Source organism: Nestor notabilis, unplaced genomic scaffold (assembly GCF_000696875.1).
Source record: "Nestor notabilis isolate BGI_N333 unplaced genomic scaffold, ASM69687v1 scaffold20283, whole genome shotgun sequence".
Lineage (NCBI taxonomy): Eukaryota > Metazoa > Chordata > Aves > Psittaciformes > Psittacidae > Nestor > Nestor notabilis.
Window position 1 is genome coordinate 98447 of NW_009921875.1, and position 14185 is coordinate 112631.

At 40.9% G+C, this 14185-nt stretch overlaps 1 protein-coding gene across 1 annotated transcript in view; it reads right to left on the bottom strand.

Moving 5' to 3' along the window:
- LOC104403268 (transmembrane 9 superfamily member 2-like) overlaps positions 1–14034 on the bottom strand; it is a gene marked incomplete at its 5' end in the record, with an annotated part of 28743 nt that extends 14709 nt beyond the window's left edge. The window contains 8 exons of the mRNA XM_010011341.1: positions 2116–2224; positions 3129–3208; positions 5591–5702; positions 7986–8113; positions 10203–10332; positions 10553–10680; positions 12616–12709; positions 13967–14034. Of these exons, the coding sequence (XP_010009643.1) occupies positions 2116–2224; positions 3129–3208; positions 5591–5702; positions 7986–8113; positions 10203–10332; positions 10553–10680; positions 12616–12709; positions 13967–14034 (849 nt within the window). The remainder of the gene's footprint in view (positions 1–2115; positions 2225–3128; positions 3209–5590; positions 5703–7985; positions 8114–10202; positions 10333–10552; positions 10681–12615; positions 12710–13966) is intronic.
- Between the last annotated feature and the right edge of the window lie 151 nt (positions 14035–14185).

Sequence of the window (14185 nt, forward strand, 5' to 3'; positions counted from 1 at the left end):
GCCTTTCACTCGTCTACTGGTCACGTCTTATTAACTCACAGTTATATTCTTTTCCATTAAGGCAGCAAAGCCACTATAGGGACCAAAATTAAAACCCCATCATTTACACACACCCCCAAAGTAGTTCTAACACAGCTAGTGAGGAGAAGTTGTGTTGTAATGTTGCAGCTCATGTGTAATCTCCTAACTGGAGACAAAGTCAACCGTATACACCAAAAGCAGCGTGAGCAGCAGGAGAAAGGAGGTGATCCTGCACCCTCCACTCTGCTCTTGTGAGAACCCACTTGCAGCACTGGGTGCAGTTCTGATGTCCTCAATATCAGAAGGACATGGAGCTGTTGGAGCAAGTCCAGAGGAGGCCACAGGGATGAGCAGGGGCTGGAGCAGCTCCTGTATGGAGACAGGCTGAGAAAGTCGGGGCTGTTCAGCCTGGAGAAGAGAAGCTGCATGGAGACCTCAGAGCAGCTTCCAGGGTCTGAAGGGGGCTACAAGGATGCTGGAGAGGGACCTTCATCAGGGACTGGAGTGATAGGACAAGGGATAATGGGTTCAAACTGAAACAGGGGAAGTTCGGGTTAAATATAAGGAAGAAGTTCTTCCTTGTGAGGGTGGTGGGACACTGGCACAGGGTGCCCAGAGAAGTAGTAAATGCTCCATCCCTGACAGTGTTCAAGGCCAGGTTGGACAGAGCCTTGGGTGACATGGTCTAGTGCAAGGTGTCCCTGCCCATGGCGGTGGGGGTGGAACTAGATGATCTTAATGTCCTTTCCAACCCAAACCAGCCTATGATTCTATGATTCTATAATTGTGTTGTGACTGGAGCCTTCTCTGTGACACTGGGTCCCTCTCTGCCTTTCTCCTTGAACCCAGCAGGTTTCCCATAACATCCAGCAAGACAACTACTGATCCTCACACTACTTTCACTCCATTATCAGCCATTGGTTTAACTTCTGATCCTTTTTTGCCATAATGATACGGTGGGTTTGCTTTGGGGGTCTGTTGCACAGCATCAGACTTCCCCATGAACTTTAGAGTATAGACTTCCCAAACATCACAAGTGCTAGCACACTTGCTTTCTGGACAAGCTATACTACAAGCTACTGGACAAGCTATACTACAAGCTACTCTAAAGAAACACCACCTTAGAACTGGAAAAATGACAGCATCTGAGCTTCCTAATGCAGCTTCATTACAGAGGGGACAATACCTGTCTGCAGTAGTTTTAAGCCTGATCTCCTGAAGAGGGGAAAAACACTTACAAAGATTGATAGTTCAGACTATGAAACCTATTTTTAGACAGAAAATGTGCTGAAGGGGGTAGTAAGTCTTTAATTCTGTGCTACAGATGTCTCTGCAACAGATATAGTGCAGGTCCTTTGCTAAGGCCACATAAAATGACCTAAAATGGGCCTGCATTAACAAGGAATCTCACCTATAATCCCAGGTTGCCAGTCACAGAATCACTCAATGGTTGATGGGAGGGACCTCTGGAGCTCATCTTGTCCAACCCCCCCTGCTCAAGCAGGGCCACCTAAAGCAGGTTACCCAGAACCACGTGCAGATGCTTTTGAACATCTCTAAGGATGGAGACTGCATAAATAATACACTGGCTGCTCAGGTCAGTGTTGTACCACCAGCTACACATCCAGACAGACTCCACAAATGCAAGCACAGGACTCAGAAGAAATTGCCACATCTTGATGGTGAACCAATGCCAGGACGTTTTTGTGTGTCTTGTGGCTGCTGGCATAAGTGAAAGTATTTATCTAATAAAGAGGCCTTCCTTGGTTGAGACCTTGGAACAGACGGATTTACATTTCAAATACTTTCCAAAAGTTTCTGTGAATCACTCCACATACTTCTAAACCCTGAAGTTTGTCCTTGCATACAAGTGCATCAAATGATGCTAGAAAAGTAAGACTGTCACATCTGCCCATATACTCCTGCTGCTAGAAAGATGACATAGCACTAAAGTTATTTTTAACCCCCAGACATATTATCATGTAGCAAATTCTTGGTAGTTCTACATCTCTTCAGACTGTCTTCAAAACTCATTGATAGACACAACTAGTGCCAGAAAAATGTGCTCGTGTAAAGGCTGTAAATCTTACTCACAGAAGAGTCGATCTGGTTGTATCTTGCAATGTCTTTATGAAGAGTCCTCAGAATGATCATAGCCACCATGCCAGATAGGAAGAGAACGATCACAAGGGAATTCATGATACTGTAGATAAAGAAAATGCCAAAACTTTCAACCTGCTTATTAGGTCGAGATATGCACTCCAATTCCTACCACACTGAGGAACAGCCTTAGATGTACTTAAGTCATTCAGACCTTTTAGTATTTTCCCACCCAGAAGATAAACTGTTAGGTACCTTTATGATTTCTTAGGAGACAGAAAAGAGAACAGTATTTCATGATATATTGTTAATTCTCAAGACTTACACATTGCTTTTTGTTATTTTTCCCCTTAGGGAGCTCTGAAATATTCTCCCTAGTGAAACACTACAGCTCTTAAAGCAGACTTTGTCAAGTAGATTTTTATACCTAGTGACCAATGAAATCTACATCATGCCATTTAACTTAATCAGATCAGCCTTTTCAAACGCTCTGTATTGCAAAACATGAACATTTCAACTAAGATTATGTACTTGATAGCATTTGCATGGTACAAAGAGGGAAATTAAGTAAGAGATTTTTCACATCTTTTACTCATTAAAAAGCCCTTCTTTTTACTGTATGCAGCTGCTGAGTACCAAACAGGCAGCACACACACGGATCTCTCACTTGGCAGTTAGAGAAAGCCAGACAGTAACAGTGAGAACATTGCAAAGCAGCAACATCTCCAAAGTTTTACAGAATGGAGATGCTAAAGCAAACCGATGGAAGCTGCTTTCCTTTTGGACACTAATGATGCATTCCTTTGGTGAAATGCAATACTGCAGCTGCTCCCAAGAGATGGAACACTGATAAAAGTGACTTCACAGATGAAAACAAGGTGGTTTTCTTGCCTGAAAACTAACAGACTTTGTTTTACCATGGCACAAGTCATATATGCCTGGAAGCACAAACAAGAAATCTTTGTGCTTCCCTGAAAGGTTACTCACTGAATAAATGTAAATCTTACCTAAACCACTGAATGTTTGTATGTGGCATGGACTCCAAAATGTAGTCCCATCTGGAAGCCCACTTAATATTATTCTTTTCCTACAAAGAAATTAAATAGCAATTAATAGAAAGAAGTTTGTTGCAGTCTGAGAAAGGATACACACATCAAATCTCTTCCACAAACTTTCCATTCAGCATAAACATCTAAGCTTGCTATGAGCCCTGTTTGTTAGACCTCCCTCTTGAGCCTCCCAACGAATATCTTGTTTATTGAAATTTCCTATCCACATTTTCTACCTTCATCTGAGGCTTCGCTAAGCCTCATGTTTGCACGATTCAGTATGTAGCTGCTTGCAGCTCCCGAATGCATGCTGAAAAACAATCATGCCACCACAAGAAGATAGTCCCAGCATAGCACAGCTGAAGTTGAAACATAAGCTTTGTTAAATACACTCTATTTGTTTCTATGTATGTTCTTATATGTATTTTATATACGTATACTCTACATATGTTTATAGATATGTATTTGTTTCTTTATGTTTTAAATACACTCTGTATGTTTCTAGTTTCCCCTGGTATTTTTCTCTTATCTATGATGTATTTAGCACAGGTTTCCTCACTCCCTGCCACAATGCTGTCTGATACACACTATTTTCCACTCTGATTCCTGGCAGACAATTTTTATTTCCACTTATCCCTGTGAAGAATTTAAGAAGAAAACATTCAGCAACTTTGACCTTCAAAAGATCCTTCCGTTCTCTCCTACCTTCTCCCCTAAAGCCTTCATGTGGGAGCTGGACAAACGATGGTTCTTTCTGACCTCAAGCCTTGCTCCTTACAGCATGTCCCATGGGATGTATGCCCACTGTCCTGCTACCGTATTCTGTCTCCTGTATGGCATGAAGTTCTGATGAACTCCTTCATTTATTTACCTGCTGGTAAGTTTGTACAGTCTAAAATGTTGAGCCTGGAGAAGAGAAGCCATGTGGAGACCTCAGAGCAGCTTCCAGTGTCTGAAGGGAGCTACAAGCATGCTGGACAGGGAGTCTGCATCAGGGACTGTAGTGATAGGACATTCAATTCTATGCTCTGTGTTGGTGCAGCTCTTGACTGTTACAAGGTGGCTGAAATTGCTCCAAGTTGCTCTTTACCAGCCCAGTTTTATCAGTGGTTCACAGATCGCTGGCACAGAATTTCACAAGTGTGGTTCTGAAGTTTGCAACTTGAGGACTGAACTGCTCACAGGATTACACTTGTGTACTAAACATTAGTACATTACATTTGTGTATTCAAGCTTAGTGAAACTGATGTTCTCTTATTAAAAACACTTCTTACTGATAAAAACTCTCCTTTTAAGTTATTTGGAGGCTACTATTAAAAAGTAAACCATATCACATATTATTTCAAATCAAGGCTAACAGATAACCAAGAAAGAAGCAGTTTTGAGGAGCCTGGTGACCAAGAAGTGCTGGGAATGCCTGACCCACAGCAGCTAAGCCCTACCTGCTCTGTGCCTAAGAACACGCAGCCCAGATGTGGAACACATTGCAGGAATAACCAAAGTTAAACTGCAACTTATCATCAAGATTTAAACACAAATGTTAACAGATAGGAGGCTCATTCATGTAGTAAGATTAGGATGACTGGGTGTCACAAGGGGAAAGTAACAGGATATAGAGCCTTGCACCTCAGGGTCATTGGTTCAACTCAAATTCAGTTTGGTAGAATAAAAGCTGTTACTATATGATATGCCTATATGCTTGATGCCTATAGAAAGCAAGCTGGTGGTCTCAAGTAAATCCTGTAAGATTGGTGTCTTACATCAGAAAAACAACCAGGCTTTTGGGACACACTGGAACCAAAAGACCAAAGTTTGAAGTAGCCTGAATCAAACGATTCTCACCCCAACAGGAGGCTCACTTTCCATGCTGGGGTAAAGACCCAGCTGTAAGAAAGCCCAACTTCCTCCTAACAGACTGAACAAAGCATTAGAGTGCTAGTAAACATTAGAGTATTAAGTCTAAAAGATAAAGGGCCACCTACTCCAAAAGACAGTGAAGAAACACAAAATGAGATGAGACCTGCAACTTCACTAGAAGAAAAATATGCTAATACCAATATTTAACACAAAAGTGCCTACAAGTATAATACAAACATCTCTTCTACACGAGATTCTCAGTACCCTGACTGAACTCTGACAACACAGAGCACACCTCATGGAAGACAACTACTATAGTTATTCAATCTACTACCTTTCTATTAGTAATAAAACAGGGTGGGGAGTCTTTATTTACACATCTCAAATGTCACTTAAACTACAGCAATGGAAAAGTAACAGGTTTGAGGAAAACTGCCTCACAAGACCTTCCTTATGGAATTTACACTGCTTTAATCCAGTTATGGCTATTAGCAAATTATCCAGTTGTTCTGATGTCATTCTTTTGGGGAATTACATATTAACGTAACAGATTCAATACTTACTTCAAATGTCACAGAGTAAGTGTAGATCAGATTCAGTTTGTTGGTGAACTCTCCAGGAATCTCCATAGGTGGACCTTCACAACTTAAGTTGTTCTCATCTGTATGTTTGTAGCTAAAGGTGGGGGGGAATAAAAAGTTAAATATAATTGTGTATGTTTTACAATATACGTTTTCCTTAAATCTTTTCTAAGGTAATTCAAACAAGTATTTCTTTAAAAACCAAACAAATGGAGAGCGGTGTATCCTATTTTGTACCAGCTATTCAACTTCATTGAGAACCTGCTTTTCTGTTCTACCAACAAACCTGAAGATCTTAGAATGTATTTTTCTTAATATTTATGTTTGCAGCTTGAGATAACATTAGAATAAAGTCAGGTGTATAATTAGGTATCATTAGTCAAAACTTCTGTGACAGTCTTAAAGCCAGAACTGAACACTGCTTCTCACAAGCACTTGTAGCGAGAGCTAAGACCTCCATAGGAAGCATCCTTTGGATCTTGGATCACAATCCCACACTCAGTTAGTATCTGTTCACACTTCAAGGCAGTTGAGGAAATTATAGGCAAAGCTGTTTGCTAAGCATGTGGGAGACAAGCTCTAAAGGGCATCAGATGAGGTTTCACCCTACCCACTTTTCTGTCATGATCAGAATGAAGTCCTAGTCCTAACCTCAAATGCTGCTTGGTTAACCAGGCTGTGAAGTTGGGAGATCTTCACCTGGCAAGATGGTAAGCTGACCACAAAATCCCTCTCTCTGCCACCATATCTCTCTTCAAGACTGCAAGAAATCCTCTGTCTTCCTTACTGACACAGAGGTTAAGTCCCTCATCAATAATGCAATCTCATAGGTTCTCACCTTCCCCTCAGATTCCACCACAGGGAGAAGAGGGTTTATTTTATTTTGGTGGATTTGGGAGTGTCTTTTTATACTGGGACAAAAGAATGACTGTGGGAACCTTTCCATTTTCCACTCCTATACAAGTGGTCTAATTGCACCTCTCAGCAGTCTCGTGTACTCTGGAAAATACAGAACAACTCAGAACAACATTCTATATTCTGAAGTTCAAATATGCAAACCCTTCTCTGCAGTGCCTTAGAAATACTGCAGCTGTAGAAGCACAAAGTCAAAAACTCCTTGAAGTTTGCTTGAATTTACTCCTGTGAACTTCCTCCAACACTGGAAAACAGCTTCCCTCTCACACCCTCTTGGGCAAGTTGTATTTACCCCATTTAGATAAACAATTCTACCTTAGATGTGTCAGCAACTAAGTCAAGCCCCAAGATAATAAAAGCTTTCATGTAAGGCCTAGGGTGCTCCAACCACAAATACTGCCATCAATGTTCAACTTCAAGGTTGAAGCAAAGCACCAAGCAAAACACAGACTCAGAGAATGACAAAATCAAGGTTATGTGCAACCCAACTGTGCCCTCTTGTGGTCTCCGTTACTGGTGAAAAGACAAATCCTTATTCTTTCAACCATTCAGGATGCAACTGATCAAGTGTTAACCAAAATCAGAGAAGGCTGGTAGCAATAAAACCAAACTATACCACTGCAACAGAAAAACCAAGCATACCCGACTCATGTTGTACCATCCATGTCCCTATGACTTGAGAAAACGTGGTAGTGTAACTTCAGAATGTATTTAACCTCTGTAGAAAAAAGTGTAAAAAGCTAAAAACACGACTTTGAAATCTTATAAATGGACTGTGGCTTTCAAATATGGGTAAGTACAGGCTGTGCCTGGACAGACAAGAGGCTGAAGTAATCACTTCAGTCTGTTTCTGACCTCGGAATTGTTGTATCTCCTCTCTGGTTAACACACAAACTAAGGAGCTACTGTTTAAGAAAGTAAGTTAGTCTTCTTAGGACATCAGTTGTTGTTTTCTGCTGGCCTGAATGCCAGTGTTAACTTGTTATTTCACCTGTATCTCAGTATCCAAACTAACACAGGTAAAAGCACACCTGTACAGACACTGTACACTCATACAGAGCACATTTGGGAGGCAATGCAGCAACATTAAGAGAGGTGACATGGGAAACTTGTTACCCCATTAAAGGATGTCTTTTAAAAGAAAGTGGCACACACCCAGCTGTAAATCAATAGATATAAGAAAGCTTCTATTGTTTGTGTCAGGTTCTAAGAAGTCTGCACAAGCAGTTTTTCCATCAGGAAGGACTTTGGGAACATTTGAAAAGCAAAGTTAAATGACATTTATGAGCCTGGAACTGCCCTTTGTAAATACAGTTCCAGCCATGAAGCATACCAAAAGCTTTATCAGAGATCAGAATAACCACTTCCTCAGACCTCACAGACCCCAGGTTATCATGTCTAAGTTTTCAGCTACTGGGGGGACTCCCCAGTACTAGAACTTGCTACTTTAAAGCACAATTACCTTTGTGGTCTCAGTCTTGCCATCACCAGTCGTGCACCAGGCCAGTTTTCATCCTTCCCGCTATGGTACATGATTGTTATGTCAACGTGGTTGAAGAGGTAGAAAGTGTTCTTCTTGTTGAACTCTGACTACAAAACATCAAGACATTGAGAAACTTCTCCAACAGGAGAGGGCGCAAGCACTCAAGAACTTTAAAATGGGACTATTGTCCAATGAAGGACCAAGAAAGAAGGGGAAATACTTCAACGTTAACTTCTTGTTAATATACCTCTATAAAATATTGATGTCTTTTTCTATATATTTAATTATATATGTACAAACCCACATAAAGGATCACATCTGTTTTACAAGTAAAATTTAAATGTGTTTGACATCATTTTTGGACTTACCTCAAAAAGCTGCTAGAACGAGCACAAAGATCTATTTATTCAAGGTAGAAGTAATTCAGATTCACCACTTCTCTCCTCCCTGCAGTCTTCCTCACAGACACTCCAGCTACCAAAGCTTACAAACCAGGTTCTGCTTCAAAAAAAGCCTACCTTTCCCCTTCAGTAGCCATTCTGTTTTGCCATCTCTATCCCTTCAGAATCTGGAATTGTGAAGAACTATATAAAGCTCAGGTGATACCAAAGTCAGTTAAGTTGACTTGGATTATCTCTCTCCTCAACACTGACATTGTTTAAAACCATTTAATTTGAATGAGGGCACCAGGATGACAGACTGGTAGTTGTTTCCAAGTAAAAACATTCTTTTATTTACTGTGTGTATCAGCCATTTTCCAACTGCCACACAACTTCTGTCCCTTGCCCCCTCCCAAAGTACAAAGGCCTCTTGCATTAAGTTCATCTGGATCCCTCTTCTCTCACTATGATCAAGATTCCCATTGGGAAAGTAGAATCATTCCTATGTCATACTAAAAACCCATCTCTAGGTACCCATTTCCTCCATGTCCAAAGGAGCAGCTGAAGGGATAATATAGCTCCCCAGCTGCATAAACGTGAGGGTGAACCATAGCTGTGCCATTGCATGATAACATCCCCTTTCTTGTCCCCATTTTTAAAGAGAATTATGTCTGCTGGAACAGGTGTTTGGGTATACTTCTAAGAGATGATGACATTCCCCAACTCAGCCCAGAGACTAGTTATATCCATAGAGTTACATTCTTATTTGTCCATGTAACAATTATCCCTCTAGCACTATGCCATGCACCATTCTCATGGCAATTTAGGAAACTCAACCACTGATGCCTGTGCATGAAGTTATGGTTGAGCCATCCCTGGCAATGTTCAAGGCCAGGTTGGACACAGGGGCTTGGAGCAACCTGCTCTAGTGGAAGGTGTCCCTGCCCATGGCAGGGGTTGGTACTTAAGGTCCTTTCCAACCCAAACCATTCTATGATTCTACAAACACCAAACTGGAACAGGTTAGTCAAGATACAGACCATTTTTATTACTCTATGGAGCCTGAGGAGTAACCAAGTTGGAAGGTGACTGCAGACAGAGTAAACTGAATGTACATGATTAATGCATCACTTCCAAGAAGCATCAGACCTGCTGAATACAAACTGCCTACACTGCATACAAGCACTAAGTCATGTAGCAGAGCAGAGTGACAGCACAGAGCTCTCTCCTCCCCGAGATGAGTGTGGTCCCTCACCCCAGGAGAAATAAAACTCTATCACCATTATCTGTAACTGTACTAGTTCACCATGGAACTCCCAGGATAACTGACACATTTCAGATTGTTGTCAATAGAATTCTTGCCCTGTCACAGCTGTGTTTGTTATCTCCCAGCCAGCTGGGAAAACCCTGACACGTTTAACTTGTCAACTGTGCTAGACATAACTTTTGCAACTAGAACACAGTGCTCATTTCTAGGTCTTCACTAGAAAGCTTCTATCTGAAGTCAATAAAAGAAGGTCTTGCATGCAAATACAACATGTACAAAGAATGAATAGGTACATGGATGGAGACACATGAAATTTCAGAACAAAACCTCAATTTTTCTAAGGCTTTTAGACACCAATACAGTTGGTTTATAAGCTTTATGTATATTGGTCAACGACCCTGCAAAGAAGCAGCATTCAGCTTTGTCAATGCCCACATTCTGAACATCAACGAGGTTCACAAGGGTATCTGTTCTTAGGAAAGGAAAACCTGAAAATACTGTGCATGAAATTATATCCACTCTACTAACAAAAAAGGTTCCACTACTTACATTTATGACACAAGCATCTTTAACTCTACCATCTGGAGTAACAAAACATCCTATTGGAAATCCCGGATTACAGTATTTTTGTCCATCTTCCACATCATAGCACCACGTTACAGGCATGTTGTCAATAATCCTAGACAGAAAGCATCAAAGAACACGTCCTCAGAATGGGATGCACCTTATTTCACATTGCCATTTAACATTCATGTAATGCACATAGTTTTCAGTAGTGCCCACAAGATGCACAGCAGAGGACAACTATCACATAGAAGGAAGAAAGCAACCTCTTAGAACATAGATAACAATGTAAACAGCAAACACACCCCCAACCTCAAGCACACAGCTCAGCTTACCAGTGATGCTGATAATTCAACTGCATTCCTTTCTTCAAAAAAGCCAGTTTGCTTTTATCAGCACTGTTTGCTGGGTCATAGGACCTTGTACAAACCTTCTTACATGTTTCTTGCTTTTTAAAAGTAAACTGTTAATAAAAAAAGCACACAAAAAAAGTAATTTCAGTCTTGCTTCAAAAAAAGTCTTTTAGTCTTTTTTGCCATGTAAAGCTGACTTTCATGAAATATTTGGCTTCTTTGCTATAGAAGTTTCTAAAGTCAGAATTTCCCATACAACATCTTTAATGTAAATGTCAAGATTTAGGTATATCCTGTTGGGATATCATAGAATGGTTTGGGTTGGAAAGGACCTTAAGATCATCCAGTTCCAACCCCCTGTCACAGGCAGGGACACTTTACACTAGACCATGTCTCCCAAGGCTCTGTCCGACCTGGCCTTGAACACTGCCAGGGATGGAGCATTTACCACTTCCAGGGCCTCACCATCCTCAGAGTAAAGAGCTTCTTCCTTATATCTATCCTGAACTTTCCCTGTTTTTAAGTTTAACCCATTACCCCTTGTCCTATCACTACAGTCCCTGATGAAGAGCCACATTGCTAAAAATCTCTTCCGCAGCCCAGGTAAACCACCTGCAGATAAATCTGAGGACTGAAATTTGAAAATCAGTAGAAAAGTTATTACTTTCTTCTGTTACCAATTTGGGTTATTTTGGTTACTTCATCATCTACTAAACCAGGCTTTTAACTACACCCTTTCTGAATGTTCCATCTTCAATTTAGCTGTGTCTCCCCATGCTGACTAGGTCATTAGACACAGCTGCCAAAAGGCAACAAGCTTCCCAGCAGAGCTCACCTAACACAAACGTGCTCATGTTTTTATGCCAGGCTTCTGTTGTAACCCAGTTAGGATTTACCTGGCAGCGAGCTAACACATTTAAACCATTAATTTTATCAAGGCTAATTGCTAACCAGTAACAGCATTTTCTCATTATTGTAGTGTGCAGCCATTTCAAACAAAATAGTTGTTATAATGCTTAATCTATCCAACGGGTAGCCAGCCCAAATGACCCATCATGCTTTGTATTTAAAAGCTTCTTGTGGCCAGCAGTCATAAGACATAAAATTACATTAGCTCAGAGTCAAACAAAAAGACTCCTGTAGGAGAAGTTTATACAAGGGAGGAGGCATCACCTCCTTAATAGTCCTATAAAAAGATGTCACTAGGTCCCTAATGACTGAGCAAGAGTAGACTCACAGGGATTTTTTTGCTCACAGAGATTTGGATTATCTAGCAACCCTCACACACAAACACAGCCCAGTTTTCAGTTTCACCAGCAAATCCCGGCCTGGAAACTGCACTTGAACAGGATACAGCCTTTCGAGCATTAAAAGCCACTGTTTGAACACACTTTACTGCTAATAATTTTCCCAAGTTAACTGCAAGGCTTTTCAGAGATGCTACATTAGGCCTAATGCAGGGCATGAGGCAGAAAAATATTACATACCTAATCTACAAAATATATCCATAGATTTATTTTACAGGGTCTTCAAGTGATACACATCAACAATGACAAATTTGGGTTTAGACAACAGTTTTTGAGTGTGTACAGGAGGGAAAAGCTGGAAACAAGCCCCAGCTTGACTTCTCCATCCCACTCCAAGTTGCCCAATAGTACAATGGAATATATGAAACAGTTCCCAAAACACCAGCTTACAGCCTGCAATAGTACATCTAAAAACCTACTGATTTCAGATCACCTAACACACCATACACACAGCTGCTAAACAACTGCTTAAGTTATAGTTTCTGGACCCCTCTTCCACAGAGGAACAGGAAAGAAGAGTGATTACTGGCTCAGTTTCCTGACTTTCATTAGCCACCCTAAGATGCCTTCGGGCTAGATAGTGGGAGGGGTTTTGGTTTGATTACACAAACACTATAAAGCTTCTGTTTGAATGAATAATCACACAATCATCAAATCTCCAGCTCTGTCTATGGATTACAGCCATCGGAGTGACAGCTATCAAACCGAAACAGGGTCAACTTCAAGGGATAAAATGACCTTATACGGAGATGATGCTATTCTCTCCCCAAAAAGCACTTGTCCGAGATTTTCTGATGGTCTTTTCTCTTCTGTATCTTGACAGAAGTCAAAACTGGGGAAAAAGTGGAAAAGGTTACCTTTAATTTTTAATTGATATATAACTGTACATATCAGCATAAAACAACTTACTAAGTTCTATCTTTAACATGGCGTTTTTCATGCTTCTTTTGGTGGGTTAGCCCAAAAAATTGAGTGCCTTTACAAAGAAATTTGGCATATATTACCTAGAAATAGTTCTATGTAATATATTGACTTCAACCCAACTATATCATAGCTGAAGTATCTTTAACAAAACACAAGATGCTTAGTCCAAGCACCCTTTTCAAATGGCATTAAACAACAAGAGAATGTTTCATATTAGGAAAAAAGAAACTATGCTACAGACTGTCCATTTCCCTTGCAAAAAGGTTTTGGAACAACTACTACACCCCTTCAAGTAGTATTTAACATGAAACGTGTTCCAAAGAAAGGATGGTGCTTTTAATATTAATGTGCCACGCTGCCATATACCAATTCTTTTCAACTACATAGTCTGACCCAGCTGATTATAGGAGAGAGAATGTAACCATTCTGGATCTTCATTATTTAAACACAGGTAGTAGGAGGTTATGCCAGGGGTGGGGGAGAAAAATCACTTCTCTTTGGCGAAAAAAGTACTTTTTCTCAATAAGTGGTCCTAAATTCATTGGCTTCCCTAACACTTAATGCAAATAGAGACAGTGTGGGCTTTTTGAGCTAGTCTTACAGCACAGCATAAGACCTACAACACCTGCAAGCTTCTCTTTTCTATATGCCCAACAGCAAGGCTGCAAATCATACTGTATGTCACTGCTATAAACACCTGCAAAAGCCTGTAATAATTTGGACAGACAAGAATAAAAACAAGAAATGCTCAAGAATCAGATAGAGAGCTTTACTGGGAAAAGTCAAAATAACAGTAACTTTTCTTCCAACTTCTTCTAGTTGCCAGAAACAAAGAACACAAACCTCCTGTCTTCCCAGATTTGGCTAACAGGAAGAACCTGCAAAGGTATCAAACAGTCAACACTAAATCTGGAACTCAGCACAATGCACCCTTTGGAAACGCAGCAGCCTTGTCTTTAACACAACAGAGGACAGTCAGGAGGTACAGGTATGGCCCTCACCCTTCCCAATCCTCTTGTATCTCATTCCTGCCGCTGGGTTTACTCCTCCATCCAAAACACTGCTTACAAGAAACATGTTTGCTGTACGAGGAGTTGCATCACCGCACCGAGAACAGAAACCCGCCTTCTCAAACGCTTCTGGAAGCCTGTTTCAATGTACTTACGCATCGTACTCGTACGGCAGAACCGATTCAACCGAGTCCAGTCTGTTCACAAAGAGCTCTATCAGCGACTGAAGGAAGGAAGGGCGGGAGGAGAAAGAGTATGAAAATACAGGCTATTGCAGTCACAAACGTGGGTCCGGTACGAAAGCTGGCAAGAGCTGTGCCAAGTTTCAGTGCTCACTATCCCATGGCGGACTTACCGCAGGCTGCTGACAGGCC